This window comes from Saprolegnia diclina (genome assembly GCF_000281045.1).
Source record: "Saprolegnia diclina VS20 unplaced genomic scaffold supercont1.57, whole genome shotgun sequence".
Classification (NCBI taxonomy): domain Eukaryota; phylum Oomycota; class Saprolegniomycetes; order Saprolegniales; family Saprolegniaceae; genus Saprolegnia; species Saprolegnia diclina.
This window is the reverse complement of record NW_008246124.1, coordinates 245,629-257,089: the sequence shown is the minus strand read 5'-3', so window position 1 is coordinate 257,089 and position 11,461 is coordinate 245,629. Positions and strand designations below refer to the sequence as shown.

The window sequence follows — 11,461 nt, the reverse complement described above, 5'->3', positions numbered from 1 at the left end:
ATGCCGCACGCTGCGTCGTCGTTTCTTCTCCACGATATACCCCTATGCATACGAGCATCGATTGGACCAGTTGGCGTGCAGTCTCTTCCCACGCACAAACACAAAAGACTGTTATTGTAAACTCAATTAATCTTTAACATCTTATTTTACGTCAAATACATGAATGCAATATGAAGCGCCCTAATGGTCTAGTGGTATGATTCCTGCTTTGGGTGCAGGAGGTCCCGGTTTCGATCACCGGTTGGGGCCCTTTTTAATCTTTTTTTTTCATTTTCTCAAATGTATTCTCAATAAATTCAAAAAAAGTCTGTTCGCGCCACTTGTATCCAGGAAAGGGCAGTGTCCAGTGAGTGTGGGCAACGCCGGGAGTAGCAAGGCCTTGGTAGTAAGTAGCGTTCGGTGCGGCAGATTCGCACCGAGATTCCGTCCTTCGCTCCCAGATATGTATACGGAACAACGCTGTCGTTCCTTCACCTCTCAGAATGTCAAGGAGTGACCCAACTCTCAAGTCCTTCCCGCCCGCGCCGTCATCGGGCATCCCACTGCAGTCGCGCTCGGCGGATAAATTCTTGATGCGGACCACCTCTGCATCTGAGCCGCGCCACATCACTCTGGATCTGGCTTTCGCACATGTGATAGACTCCCATGCGCCATTTACTTTTTAGCCCAAGCCGATGCTTGCAGTCCTGCGGCGACTGCATGCAAGGGATGGCGTAGTCGACTAGTCGACTACAATTGTAGAAGGTTCCGGTCCGTGCGCCGCGGACGCTCGAAATATACGTCGACGCAAACCAGCCGCGCCGAAAATAGGTCGACGTAATAATTTTCTGTCGGACGTTGAAGTCGCGCGCTGAGAAGCAAAGCGAGCCAATCAGCGCGCGTCGATTTCGCATCCAATTTTGAGTTGAGTTTCCTCATTTGAGCAAAAGCCTGGATGATACGCCATGTCGTGGGCCGCGGGATCGTGACGGAGAAGAGCAGCAGCGCCAAGGCGGCGCCGACGCCCATGAAGCCGACGAGCATGAAGGGGTACCTCATCCACTGCGTCGTGCCCCAGCAGGCCGGCGACTACACCGAGTACGCGGTCGTCGTCGAGGACAGCCGCGGCCGCAGCCTCTGGGAGGTCAAGCGCCGCTACTCGGTCGTCGCCGACCTGCGCGACAACCTCGACGACGTCTTTGACGCGCCCCACTGCCACTACTGCAAGGGCCTCGCGGCCAAGCTGCGCGCGCTCCCGTTCCCGGCCAAGAAGCTCTTCCACACCGACGACGTGCTCTCGCAGCGCGCGATCGACCTCCACGCGTACATGGAGGCGCTCCTCAAGATCGGCGCCAACCCGCTCTACCGCAACTGCACGCTCGTGGCGACGCAGGCGCACTGGCTCCTCCAGCGCTTCTTCACGAGCGGCCAAGTCCGCTACCTCAGCATCACCCCCCGCGACCAGCGCGAAGGTCGCATCCCGTGCCTCCTGCGCCAGCTCCAGCTCACCGAGCCACCTCTTCCCAAGAAGCACGGGTACTCCAAGTGCAGCCTCGCGCCGATCCTCGAGCTCGCACCCCCCATGGCCTGTTAATCTGTACTCCCGTAACGTCGTTCTCTTCTTCGATCTTGTCATTTTCATCCTCCATGGTGCGTGTCGAGGTCGACCGCGACGACGTCCTCTGCGCCATCTGCCTCGACGTGCTCACGGCGCCGACGACGCTCGCCTGCGGCCACTCGTTCGACCTGCGCTGCGTCCGTCGGCTACACAAGGCGACCAGCGCGCTCGCCTGTCCCGTCTGCCGTGCCCCGATCAAGCCGTCCCACCTACAGGTGCTGCGCGTCAACACCTTCCTCGCCACCCTCGTCCAACGCGCCGCCCCTCTCGAGCATGCGGAGGTTGTAGCATGCCTCGACGACGAGGCCACGGCGCCGCCGATCCTGGTCCTCGACACGTCGCCGCCGCTGACCAAGATGCCGGGCTTCCTCTTTGCCTGCTACGCGCTCATCGTCGGTCTCAACGCCGTTGCCATCTACCGACTCGTTTGCCTATGATCAGTCGACAACTCTCATTCTGTCCTTTCTGTCTTGCGCGTCGTGGCGGAGTATGGAGGCTGTGGAGGGCTCATGCTGGTCCAGCCTTGTTAGTAACGAGTCGTTTGCGGGCTATTTATACGTGGCAAAAGCAGGTGCACGCATGGGCGACGAGGCGACGGCGATGGCCGTCAAGCTCGGCCTACGCTCGTATGGCGAGAAAAAGTCGACGTATCACGACAACGCGTCCGAGCTCTTCTCGACCGTGCCCGGTGTCCCAACGGTCGCCCGCCGCCGGCCGCACCGCCAGCGCTCCAACTCGACCTTCATGGAGCTCATGCTGCACAAGACGCCGCCCGCCGTAGCGCCAATCAAGACACCGCCCGCAGTGGCGGTCCCCGAGACCGAGTCAAAGCAGCGCGGTAGGACCAGCGAGCACGTCTACGCCAAGAACCAAGTCGTGCCACTCGACCACCCAGAAAGCGCGCCGTCGTCGCGCGAAGAGAGCCGTCAACAGCAATGTCACGTGAGCCGCCGCCTCTCGCACGAACCCGCGGCGCCGCGGTGCAGCCTCCTTCGCAAAGACCACTGCGTCACTCGACCTCTGTAGGGCCCTCACGCCCGCGAGTCTGTTTGCCGACAAATGCCACAAGCTACAACTGGTGCCCGAGCCCATTATTGCAAAAGCGCGTGAGAAATGCTGCAACGGCCGCTTGCACCTCGGGTACGCATAACTAGCGTCCTTGCTTTATAACAGCGCGTCGTGCCATAGCTCGTACAGCATGGGCGACCAGCTCGTGGGCGCGCTCGCCGAGAGCTTGGCGAGTATCGAGACGCTCACCAACCTCAACCTTCACGTAATAACGTCGACGGTGGCGTTGAGGTTCCGACTGCTTTCTTCAGGGCAATCGACTCACGACCGCCAGCATGAGCGAGCTCACGCCGGCGCTCCTCCGAAGCTCGGTGCAGGCGCTGGACCTGTCGTGGAACAACCTCGGCCTCGGCGGCGTCGTGCACCTTCTCCCGCTGCTCTCGGCGTCGCACTCGCCGCTGCTGGAGCTCAACCTCGAAAACAACCTCCTCGGCGACAAGCCCGTCGTTTTGCTGGCAAATGCGCTAGCCGACTCGCCGCAGCTGCAGACGCTCAACCTCACGTACGTTTGACTGCTACGCCTCCTGGCTGAATGGAAATAGGCGGTGCAACATTGGCCACCAAGGTGCAATGGCGCTCGGAAGCGCGCTCAAGTACGTGCTCGCGCTCACGTCGCTGCACCTTTCGTGGAACAAGATTCGGGGCGCCGGGGCGGCCCACCTCGCGCGCGGTCTGCAGCACTGGTGCGATTATTCTTCTCGATTTTATATTCATATTTTCTCGCATTATATCCATTTTTCACATTGAACAATCGCATAGCGCGACCTTGCGGACGCTCGATCTGTCGTGGAATTCATTCGGGTCGCTCACGTCGTCCGAGGCGCTTGTCGCGCTCTGCGACGCTCTGCAGCTCAACAAGGTCCTCACGCATCTGGATGTGAGCTACAACCGCCTGCGCAATGGCGACTGCGACAGCCTTGGCGCCGCGCTCGCCTCCAACCAGACGCTGCGGGGACTGCACCTGGCCGGCAACGATTTAGAAGCTGACGCGTACGGCTTTGTGCTGCCAAACGCGACGCCGAATGACCCTGCACTCGCCCATATCTTTACCCGCATCGGCGCCAACAGCCACGTCGACCGACCGTTTGTATGGGAAAAGCGGTCCAACTGCTGGCTCTGCGAGCACTGGGTCGAGACGCGGTATGTCGGCAAATTCTGTATTTTTATAATCGAAAAGTGTTGTTTAGGCTGGTCTGGCGCCAAGGTGGCCAACGACCCAAGAGCGTCGTTTTGCGCGCCGAGTTTGACTATTGGAAGCCACACCACCTCTTCCCGAGCGCGATCGAACCGTCGGTTTGGGAAGTGTTCCGCATGGTGCCGCCAGGAACCTCCCAGTTCTTCTTTGTCGTCGACGATGCCGTCGTCACGACCGATGTGCACGTGACAGCGCAATTCCAGAGCCGGCTGTGGGGCGGCGTCAGCAACCGCCCACGCGACCTTGAGCTTCCGTCCCAGTCGCTTGTCAATACTGTCTCGATCGTTCGCGACGACGCGTCCGGGTCCAAGGCACTCCCGCGACTCGCGACGCCAGCGCCAGGGCGCGTCGACGACTGGTTCCCCAAGTCTGTCTTTGCAAGTTACCACCAAGACACGGCGTCCGTGCTCAATGATGCGTTCGAGGTCGACTGGTCGACGTCACGGGTACGCGTCACGCATTCTCTAGCGCTCTGCACCAATCGTTGTAGCTGCCCAAAATGGCCAAGGAAGCCGGTCACGTCGACGCGCTCAAGGCGGTGCTAAGCAGCCATTTTGCCTTGCTCAAAGGCGTGTTCCGGCACTACGCCACGAGCGGGTACTTGATTCTTTGATACATTGATACAAATATGTCTTAGCGGCGCCGACCCGTTCACGCTCGGTTCGAATGCGTTCGCTGACTTTTTAACCGACGCCGACATTGTCGACACGAACACGTGCACGCGCGCCGAAGTCGAAATGTGCTTTATCGCTGCGAGCTCGTCCGGCCCGAAACTCAAATGGAACACGCGCCGGAGCTTGTTTCGGTTTCAGTTTCTCGAGGCGCTCGTCGCCCTCGCGTCGTCGAAATTTCTCAAATCCAAACGCGCACCGACGATCGTGGCCGCCGTGCAGCTTATGATCGACCAGCACGTGACGCGCGCGACGTGGCATGACACGCAGACCTATCGCGGCGCAGCCCTCCACACGCCGGCGCTCGACGTCGTCTTCAAGGACCACTTGTACGTGCTCAAGGAGCTCTTTGGCCTCTTCGCCGGCTCCATCGACATCGGCGACGGACGCGGCAAGCGACTCAGCTACGCCGAGTTTCTCAGCCTCTGCGAACAAGCGCAGATCATCGACGAAGGCCTCGCGACGCGCGACGTCAAGCTCGCACTGGTGCGCGCCAAAGAAACCGAGGTGCGTCCAGATTCGCGGATTTCAGTTGCTGGCGATGTATTCTGTTTTGCATGTATACTAGTATTCTGTTTTGCATGTATATTCTGTTTTGCATGTATATTCTGTTTTGCATTGTGTCTGTATTTTGTTTCGATGTATATTCTGTTTTTTGGTGTAGATTCTGTTTTCGTCTATATTCTGTTTTGCAGATTCTGATTTGGTGAATACTAGTAAATCATTAGGTGTTTGACGCGAATGGCGACGGGGAAGAGTGGAAGAAAATTGGGTTTTCCGAGTTTTTAGAAGCGTGCGCGCGGCTAGCGGACGCCAAGGACCTTTGCCCGTTTTACCAGCGCGTCAAAAGCAGCGTCTATACGCACGGGACAGCGCCGAGCGACGTTGTCGCCTACAACTTTCTTCAAGTGCACTCGACGCCCTTGAAAGACTGGGCGCCCACTACAGGCGACGTGGCGCTCAAGCTTCCCGTCGTGCTCAAACTGCTCTGCGTGCCAGTGCTGCGCGCCCGCAAGCTACCCATGGCGCCACTTCTCGTCAAGCAGATTTCGCTCGTCGCCGCCAAGCTCGCAGGAATCGCGATCGCGTAAGAAGACTCGGCTATTTAATACAACGTTTCGATATCCTGACAGCGTGTGAAACAGTGTCTCGAACGAGGTACCAATGCGCCACAGAGTGGTTCCGCATACCATGCAGCGCTCATGTTCCAGTACAGTGTATTGTAGCTTCCTACGGGTACGAACCAATGGGGGAGAGCAAGAGCTCCCAGCCACCGAAATGCAAAGGCTTGAAGCAAAGCGTTGATCTTCCTCGACTGACCACTGCATCGAGGAATCTACCGACCACTCGAGGGCAATTGTTGACTCGATGTTGAGCTCTTTGGAAGGCGACCTGCATCGAACTTTATGGGTGAAGGGATCTAACCTGGATACCACCTCAACGTCTGCTCGTTGTATGCGCTGCTATCAAGGGTCGCGGTCGAACTAGAGGCGGAAGGGTCGCTTTTTGCCGGAGAAATAAGGGATTAGGGCTGTGGGGAGCTGAGCTGCTCACTACTCGATACTCAGTGCGCTTGTCGTCCTCTGAGCTGCGCCGCGGCAGCTGCAGCTCGTGCTGAACACAGCAATCTATCATTCTCAGCAGGTCACCGAGGCTCGCAAGTGTATCAACCGTGGCAACCGATCTTGCACTTCGATCCACACCAGATGTTCGAGTCAACAATTGTAGCGCAAATGTGGTGGCGACTTGTTGAGGCTGCTTGACGGTCGCCCATCGTCGCTCGTAGCCAGAAGCTCACTTTTTCATTTCCTCTTTCCGAGAATAAGAACGACTAAGATGGTCTCGCTCACGTCCTTCCTCACGCTCTCGCTCGCCACGCTGGCGTCGGCCCACGTCACGTGCAACCCGCCAACGGCGCCCGCGAACGGCTACTTTGTGACGTCGATCCGTGTCCCGCACTCGTACCCGGGCGCGGTCACGACCAACGTCTCGGTCCAGATCCCGGACAAGGTCACGTCCGTCAAGCCGCAGCTCGTCGGCGGCTGGAAGGTCGAGCTCGGCTACACGGACGCCACCAACAAGACGCTCAGCACGGTCACGTGGTACGGTGGCGAGCTCCCAGACTCCCTCTACGCCGACTTTGGTCTCCAAATGAAGCTCCCCAACGCCTCGGTCGGCACCTTCTTCTACTTCCCCGTCACGCAGATGACCAGCAACGGCTCGCTCGCGTGGACGTCCGTGCCCGACGCCAAAGGCAACCTCACCGACCCCGCGCACCCGGCGCCCAAGGTGACGATCGTCGCCGCCACGACGGCCAGTGCGGAGGCGACGCCTGCGCCGGCGGCGGCCAAGTCGAGCTCGGCCACGATGACGGCGGCGTCGTCGCTGGTGCTGGCCTCGGCGGTCGCGTCCATGTGGTCATAGACACCATTGCCGAGTCCCTTCTGTTGCATATTGTATCCACCTTGAAATAATAGTACTACCTTGCTTGATCTTTGAAGCTGCAGCACCGACAGAGCAAGGGGATATAAGAGATCTCTTATATACCCTTGGACAGAGTGACTACCCGTGCCCGAGTCCTTTGCCGTCGAAACGTGTGGCGCGTTGTCTCAGGTGGACCGTCCAGTCATTGACTCGACACCGCGACTAGAACTGTAGCATTGTACAGGCCCTCTTGCGTGGTCGTTGGCAAGTCTCCTTCCATCGTGCATAGTTCGAGTAGAGTGCATGACCAACGTTGCGTCAGGGTGTATATCTTTGGCTGCATCAGCCGCTGTCAGCTGGAACAGTGGCGAGCCAGCCGAAGCGACTCGGTGGCCACAAGGCGGCGACCGATTTGCGCAATCGCCGCCGACGCTCACACAAATCTTCCCGCGGCCGCCAGCAGATTGCGCAATCGCGTTGAAGTCGGGGCGCGGTATCCGGACAATTTATCCGTCGCCGAACGCCCCAGTGGCATTTGCAAAGATGCTTGCGCGGTGTGCAGTGCGACGCTTCTCGGAGCTCACGAGCTCGAGCCGGAGCCGGCGCCACGTCATCGCGGCCCTCGTCGTGAACCAGACGGGCTGCCTCGCCGAGATCGCCAACCTCTTTGCGGCCCGCGGCTACAACATCGACAGCCTCGTCGTCGGGCGCACGGACGTGCCCGAGCTCTCGCGCATGAGCGTCGTCGTGCATGGCACGGACCAGAACGTCTGGAACATGAAAAAGCAGCTCGAGGACGTCGTCCAGGTCGCCGCCGTCAAGATCCTCACGGGCCAAGAAGCCGCGGGCGAAAACGTCATCGAGCGCGACCTCATGCTCGCCAAGGTCTCGACACACCTTCCCGGCTCGCGCTCGGAAGTTGCAGAGCTCGCGGGTCTCTTTGACGCCAAGGTGGTTGACGTGACATCGGCGCAGGTCATGGTGCAGCTGGCGGGCACACCGCCCCGCATCGAGGCCTTCCTCGAGCTCCTCAAGCCCATGGGCATCGTCGAGATCCACCGGTCCGGCGTCATTGCGATGGATCGCGTCATGTCGGTGACGGACAAGACGGTCGAGATTGCGTTCCAAGGCGCCAACGACGACGTGGGCAACAACGACGACGACGATATGGACATCTCCAAGCTGCCGCCGGGCTAGACGCACAGTAATACACTTGTGTTTTGTATCCTTTCGTGTCGACGCGCGTCTCTAGCGCAGAGGACAACTGTTGTCGTCCTCATCATCGCGGACTTTAGAGCTGTCAAGATGGACATTGGATAATGCAATGCTTTTCCAGGGAGGTTTCCATGGGTTGCACAGGCCATCGTCGACGCCTTCATGAAGCACGCATGTATGGTCTTGCGAGCATGCACTAGGACACATGTGTGCGTCGAGCCGCGTCGCTCGTGCTTGTGGCAGTGCGGTGCCGCGAAATGGCTGCTAAATGTGGCACATGCCGCAAGAACGGCGTCGTCGATAGCTCGTGCGGTACGTTTTCAATGGCGACGGGACGTAGCATTTTGTGCTCGCGATGACGTCGTCTACCGCTGTGCGACGTATGGGCGATCTCATATATTTTCGCCACTTTGGCGACCGAGCGACCGAGCGGCGGCGTGGCACAGCTAGATCGCACGGGATTGGCTATAAATTCGATTATTGTGGCCAATGGAAAAATGCGAGGAAAAAGATTTTTATTGTGCACGGCTCAGCTCACCAGCTCACTGCTCACGCCGTACAATGATTGTGGAATGCTCAATGCGAGTATGTAGACAGCGATAAGCTATCAGTTTTGATGCGACGGCTACGAGGCGCTCGTTTTGTCGAAAGACTTGTCGCTGCATCGTCGGTAGCTTGTCCATGAGCTCATGCAAAGCACAAAGCTGCAGGCGATGAAAAAATTAACAGTATTTGGGTATATACAGGATACCAAAGAACTTGTATAAGGCTGGGAGGCAAGAAGTATATCGCAGTTGCTCTTTCTGCGTGTGGCGTGCGATGACAGGTTTGTGCTTTGTTGCGTATGCATACGATACCTGTACAAGCGCCGGTAGATGTAGGTCTGCTCCTATGGTGTAATGGTTAGCACTCTGGACTTTGAATCCAGCGATCCGGGTTCAAATCCCGGTAGGAGCTCCTTTTTTCATTCCTTCAGTCTCATGCTTGCTCATTCCCACGCCGCAACGAGTTGCAGGGCGTTCACTCGGGAGGACAATATTTTGCGGCTGCTTGTAGAAGCTCTTGCAGAGCATGTCTGGCGTGTCCCAGTGGTTGCAGATGTTTGTGTGTTTTTGGGAAACGCTGACAACCACACTTTTGATGAGACGGAGTTGACTCGTCGTCAATGCTGCGTACGGCAGACTCATTGAGCGTTGCGAAAACAACACGGCCCGAGTCTTTTGTAGGGATCGGCGCCACGTCCGAGGCTCGTGCGTGAAAAGACGTTGTCCACCGATATGGCGTCCTTCAACACAGCAACTTGAAGCTTCACAAGATCGTCAGCGAGATGGGACGACGTGGCAGGCCGAGAAAGCTACGATTTATATGTATGAACGTTTTTTCTAAGTGGTTTCGCGTCATCTTCATTATAAATACTTTGCATACGTAGACACTAGCAATAACGATAGACACTAGCAATAACGATAGACAAATGAATACTAGAAAGGATGGCAAAAGCGCACCGAAACGCTGAAAAAGGTCGCACGAATTGGGGGCAGACGGAATTGCCATCAAAAATGAAATGACTGGAGTCCCTCGTCTTTGACAAATGCTGCAAGCTGCGCGCAAAGTTGGCTCTTGGTACTGACCAGCAAAAGTGCACCATATCTACAAGGCTCCAACGGAGAGCCGTTTGCTCGTGCATATGTGGTGTAAGAGTAAGAAATGATATATTGCTCGTGCCGAGAAGCTGCGTATGTTTGTCTGTGTTGTAGCAGCGTTTTGTGCGTTTTGTGTGTCGATAAAGTCTCTATTAGAGCTATGTAAGTGGTATTATATTATCGCTTTAATGCGCAGAAAGCGCTCCTATGGTGTAATGGTTAGCACTCTGGACTTTGAATCCAGCGATCCGGGTTCAAATCCCGGTAGGAGCTCCTTTTTCATCCACCATGTACAGTACCAAGAGTTTTGCACTGCTTGGACCTCGCCACATGAAGTAGCACAACGCTTTTATCCAGCTTGAACGACGACTGTTTTTCCTCATCATCATATCACTTGTGCAAACAAACATCCAGGTGTACCGAGCAGAACCCTTCGATGTTGCTCCTATATTCATAGTAGTAGGGCTATTCAATAGAGCACGGCATTTCGGAGATACGCGACGAGACCTGTCGCCAAGAATCCAAACCTCATGTTTAAAACGTGGGACGTCATGATGACAGAATGGACGAGTGAAGATATTTTCTCTTGCAAGGATCCCTTGATGGTTATTAGGGCTACTAGTGGCACCTCGATAGTACACTAATACAATAGAAGAGTAATATGCAAAGATGAATAAAGATGAAAATATTCATAAAAGGAGCTCCTACCGGGATTTGAACCCGGATCGCTGGATTCAAAGTCCAGAGTGCTAACCATTACACCATAGGAGCTGTTCTTGCTAACACATGTTGTATATATTACATATGACTTACTATCAAGACACAAGAGAAACCGTTCTGGGACTGGAGCTGATGACAGCCTTGCTGCCGCAACCTGCAATACCGCCTCGGACGCAGACACACCCATATCGAGGTCAATCGAGAAACGCAATCATACTATTATCTTTGAGATAGACGGTCATTTGAGAAGTCCCGGTAGCCAGACAATCTCAGTGCCTCACTGCCACGAATCTCGCCCAAGACCATGCCTCCTCGACGCCGGGTGTGCCAAGGCTCGACGAGGCTGGCGGGAGACTCAAATCGTAAGCTCCAACCAACCAAACAAGAGGAGCAACATTCGGTCGCTTGCAAACATTTTGTCGACCGCATTTATCACCGAAATACACCATACCGGTATTTTCAATCACCACGTTATGAACCACAAACGTGGACAAGTTCTCTTTTATGATGTACCACTTGATGCCCCTAAAAAGAAGCCAGAACAAAAGCATGGCGGTCGTGACGATGCTGCCGACGACCGTAAAAAAAAGTTGAGAAACTGCCCAGGATTAGCGCGCTGACAAACGAGGTTGCTGCTCGCACGACGCGGTTCACTGGCTTCAACTTCACTAACGCACGAACGGGCTGGTGGTTCGTGAGTATGCAGCGCTTTATTGCATAGAGTTGAAGAAGGTCACCCTGCGTGGTAGCAGGAATGGTGTTGTTGGTGCCAGCATCTGCAGGGCTTGGTGGCTTCACAGCGCCCATAGGTACAAGACCGAGGCGCTCTTCTCGGCTTTGAGTACCACATCGAGGGTCATCATCGACGCGTGCTTGTGTTACATTCCAAACAGCTCTCCTTAGAGCTCGAGTGTAATCTAGGCATGCGACA

The 11,461-nt window shown here is 56.2% G+C and overlaps 5 protein-coding genes and 4 non-coding genes across 9 annotated transcripts; 8 read left to right on the top strand and 1 right to left on the bottom strand.

Annotated features, from left to right (window-relative positions):
- The first annotated feature begins 177 nt into the window (after nt 1-177).
- On the top strand, nt 178-249 carry SDRG_13238. Its single transcript has one exon. It is a non-coding gene; the product is annotated as a tRNA-Pro (tRNA).
- Nucleotides 250-934: 685 nt separating this feature from the next.
- On the top strand, nt 935-1,573 carry SDRG_13237 (hypothetical protein; the record flags this gene model as incomplete). The annotated part of the gene is made up of 1 exon (XM_008619315.1): nt 935-1,573. The coding sequence occupies one exon, from the start codon at nt 935-937 to the stop codon at nt 1,571-1,573; it is 639 nt and encodes a 212-aa protein (XP_008617537.1).
- Nucleotides 1,574-1,626: 53 nt separating this feature from the next.
- SDRG_13236 (hypothetical protein) lies at nt 1,627-2,034 on the top strand (the record flags this gene model as incomplete). Its single annotated transcript, XM_008619314.1, has 1 exon — nt 1,627-2,034. The coding sequence occupies one exon, from the start codon at nt 1,627-1,629 to the stop codon at nt 2,032-2,034; it is 408 nt and encodes a 135-aa protein (XP_008617536.1).
- Nucleotides 2,035-2,176: 142 nt separating this feature from the next.
- SDRG_13235 (hypothetical protein) lies at nt 2,177-5,622 on the top strand (the record flags this gene model as incomplete). The annotated part of the gene is made up of 10 exons (XM_008619313.1): nt 2,177-2,577; nt 2,624-2,737; nt 2,786-2,870; nt 2,917-3,167; nt 3,208-3,348; nt 3,425-3,805; nt 3,853-4,306; nt 4,351-4,457; nt 4,498-5,038; nt 5,260-5,622. The coding sequence occupies 10 exons, from the start codon at nt 2,177-2,179 to the stop codon at nt 5,620-5,622; spliced, it is 2,838 nt and encodes a 945-aa protein (XP_008617535.1).
- Nucleotides 5,623-6,337: 715 nt separating this feature from the next.
- On the top strand, nt 6,338-7,048 carry SDRG_13234 (hypothetical protein). Its single transcript, XM_008619312.1, has one exon. It carries the CDS (start codon nt 6,368-6,370, stop codon nt 6,953-6,955), a length of 588 nt encoding a protein of 195 aa, XP_008617534.1. The 5' UTR covers nt 6,338-6,367; the 3' UTR covers nt 6,956-7,048.
- Nucleotides 7,049-7,403: 355 nt separating this feature from the next.
- Nucleotides 7,404-8,183, top strand: SDRG_13233 (hypothetical protein). Its single transcript, XM_008619311.1, has one exon. It carries the CDS (start codon nt 7,499-7,501, stop codon nt 8,150-8,152), a length of 654 nt encoding a protein of 217 aa, XP_008617533.1. The 5' UTR covers nt 7,404-7,498; the 3' UTR covers nt 8,153-8,183.
- An 872-nt stretch (nt 8,184-9,055) lies between these two features.
- SDRG_13232 lies at nt 9,056-9,127 on the top strand. Its single transcript has one exon. It is a non-coding gene; the product is annotated as a tRNA-Gln (tRNA).
- An 884-nt stretch (nt 9,128-10,011) lies between these two features.
- Nucleotides 10,012-10,083, top strand: SDRG_13231. Its single transcript has one exon. It is a non-coding gene; the product is annotated as a tRNA-Gln (tRNA).
- A 426-nt stretch (nt 10,084-10,509) lies between these two features.
- SDRG_13230 lies at nt 10,510-10,581 on the bottom strand. Its single transcript has one exon. It is a non-coding gene; the product is annotated as a tRNA-Gln (tRNA).
- Between the last annotated feature and the right edge of the window lie 880 nt (nt 10,582-11,461).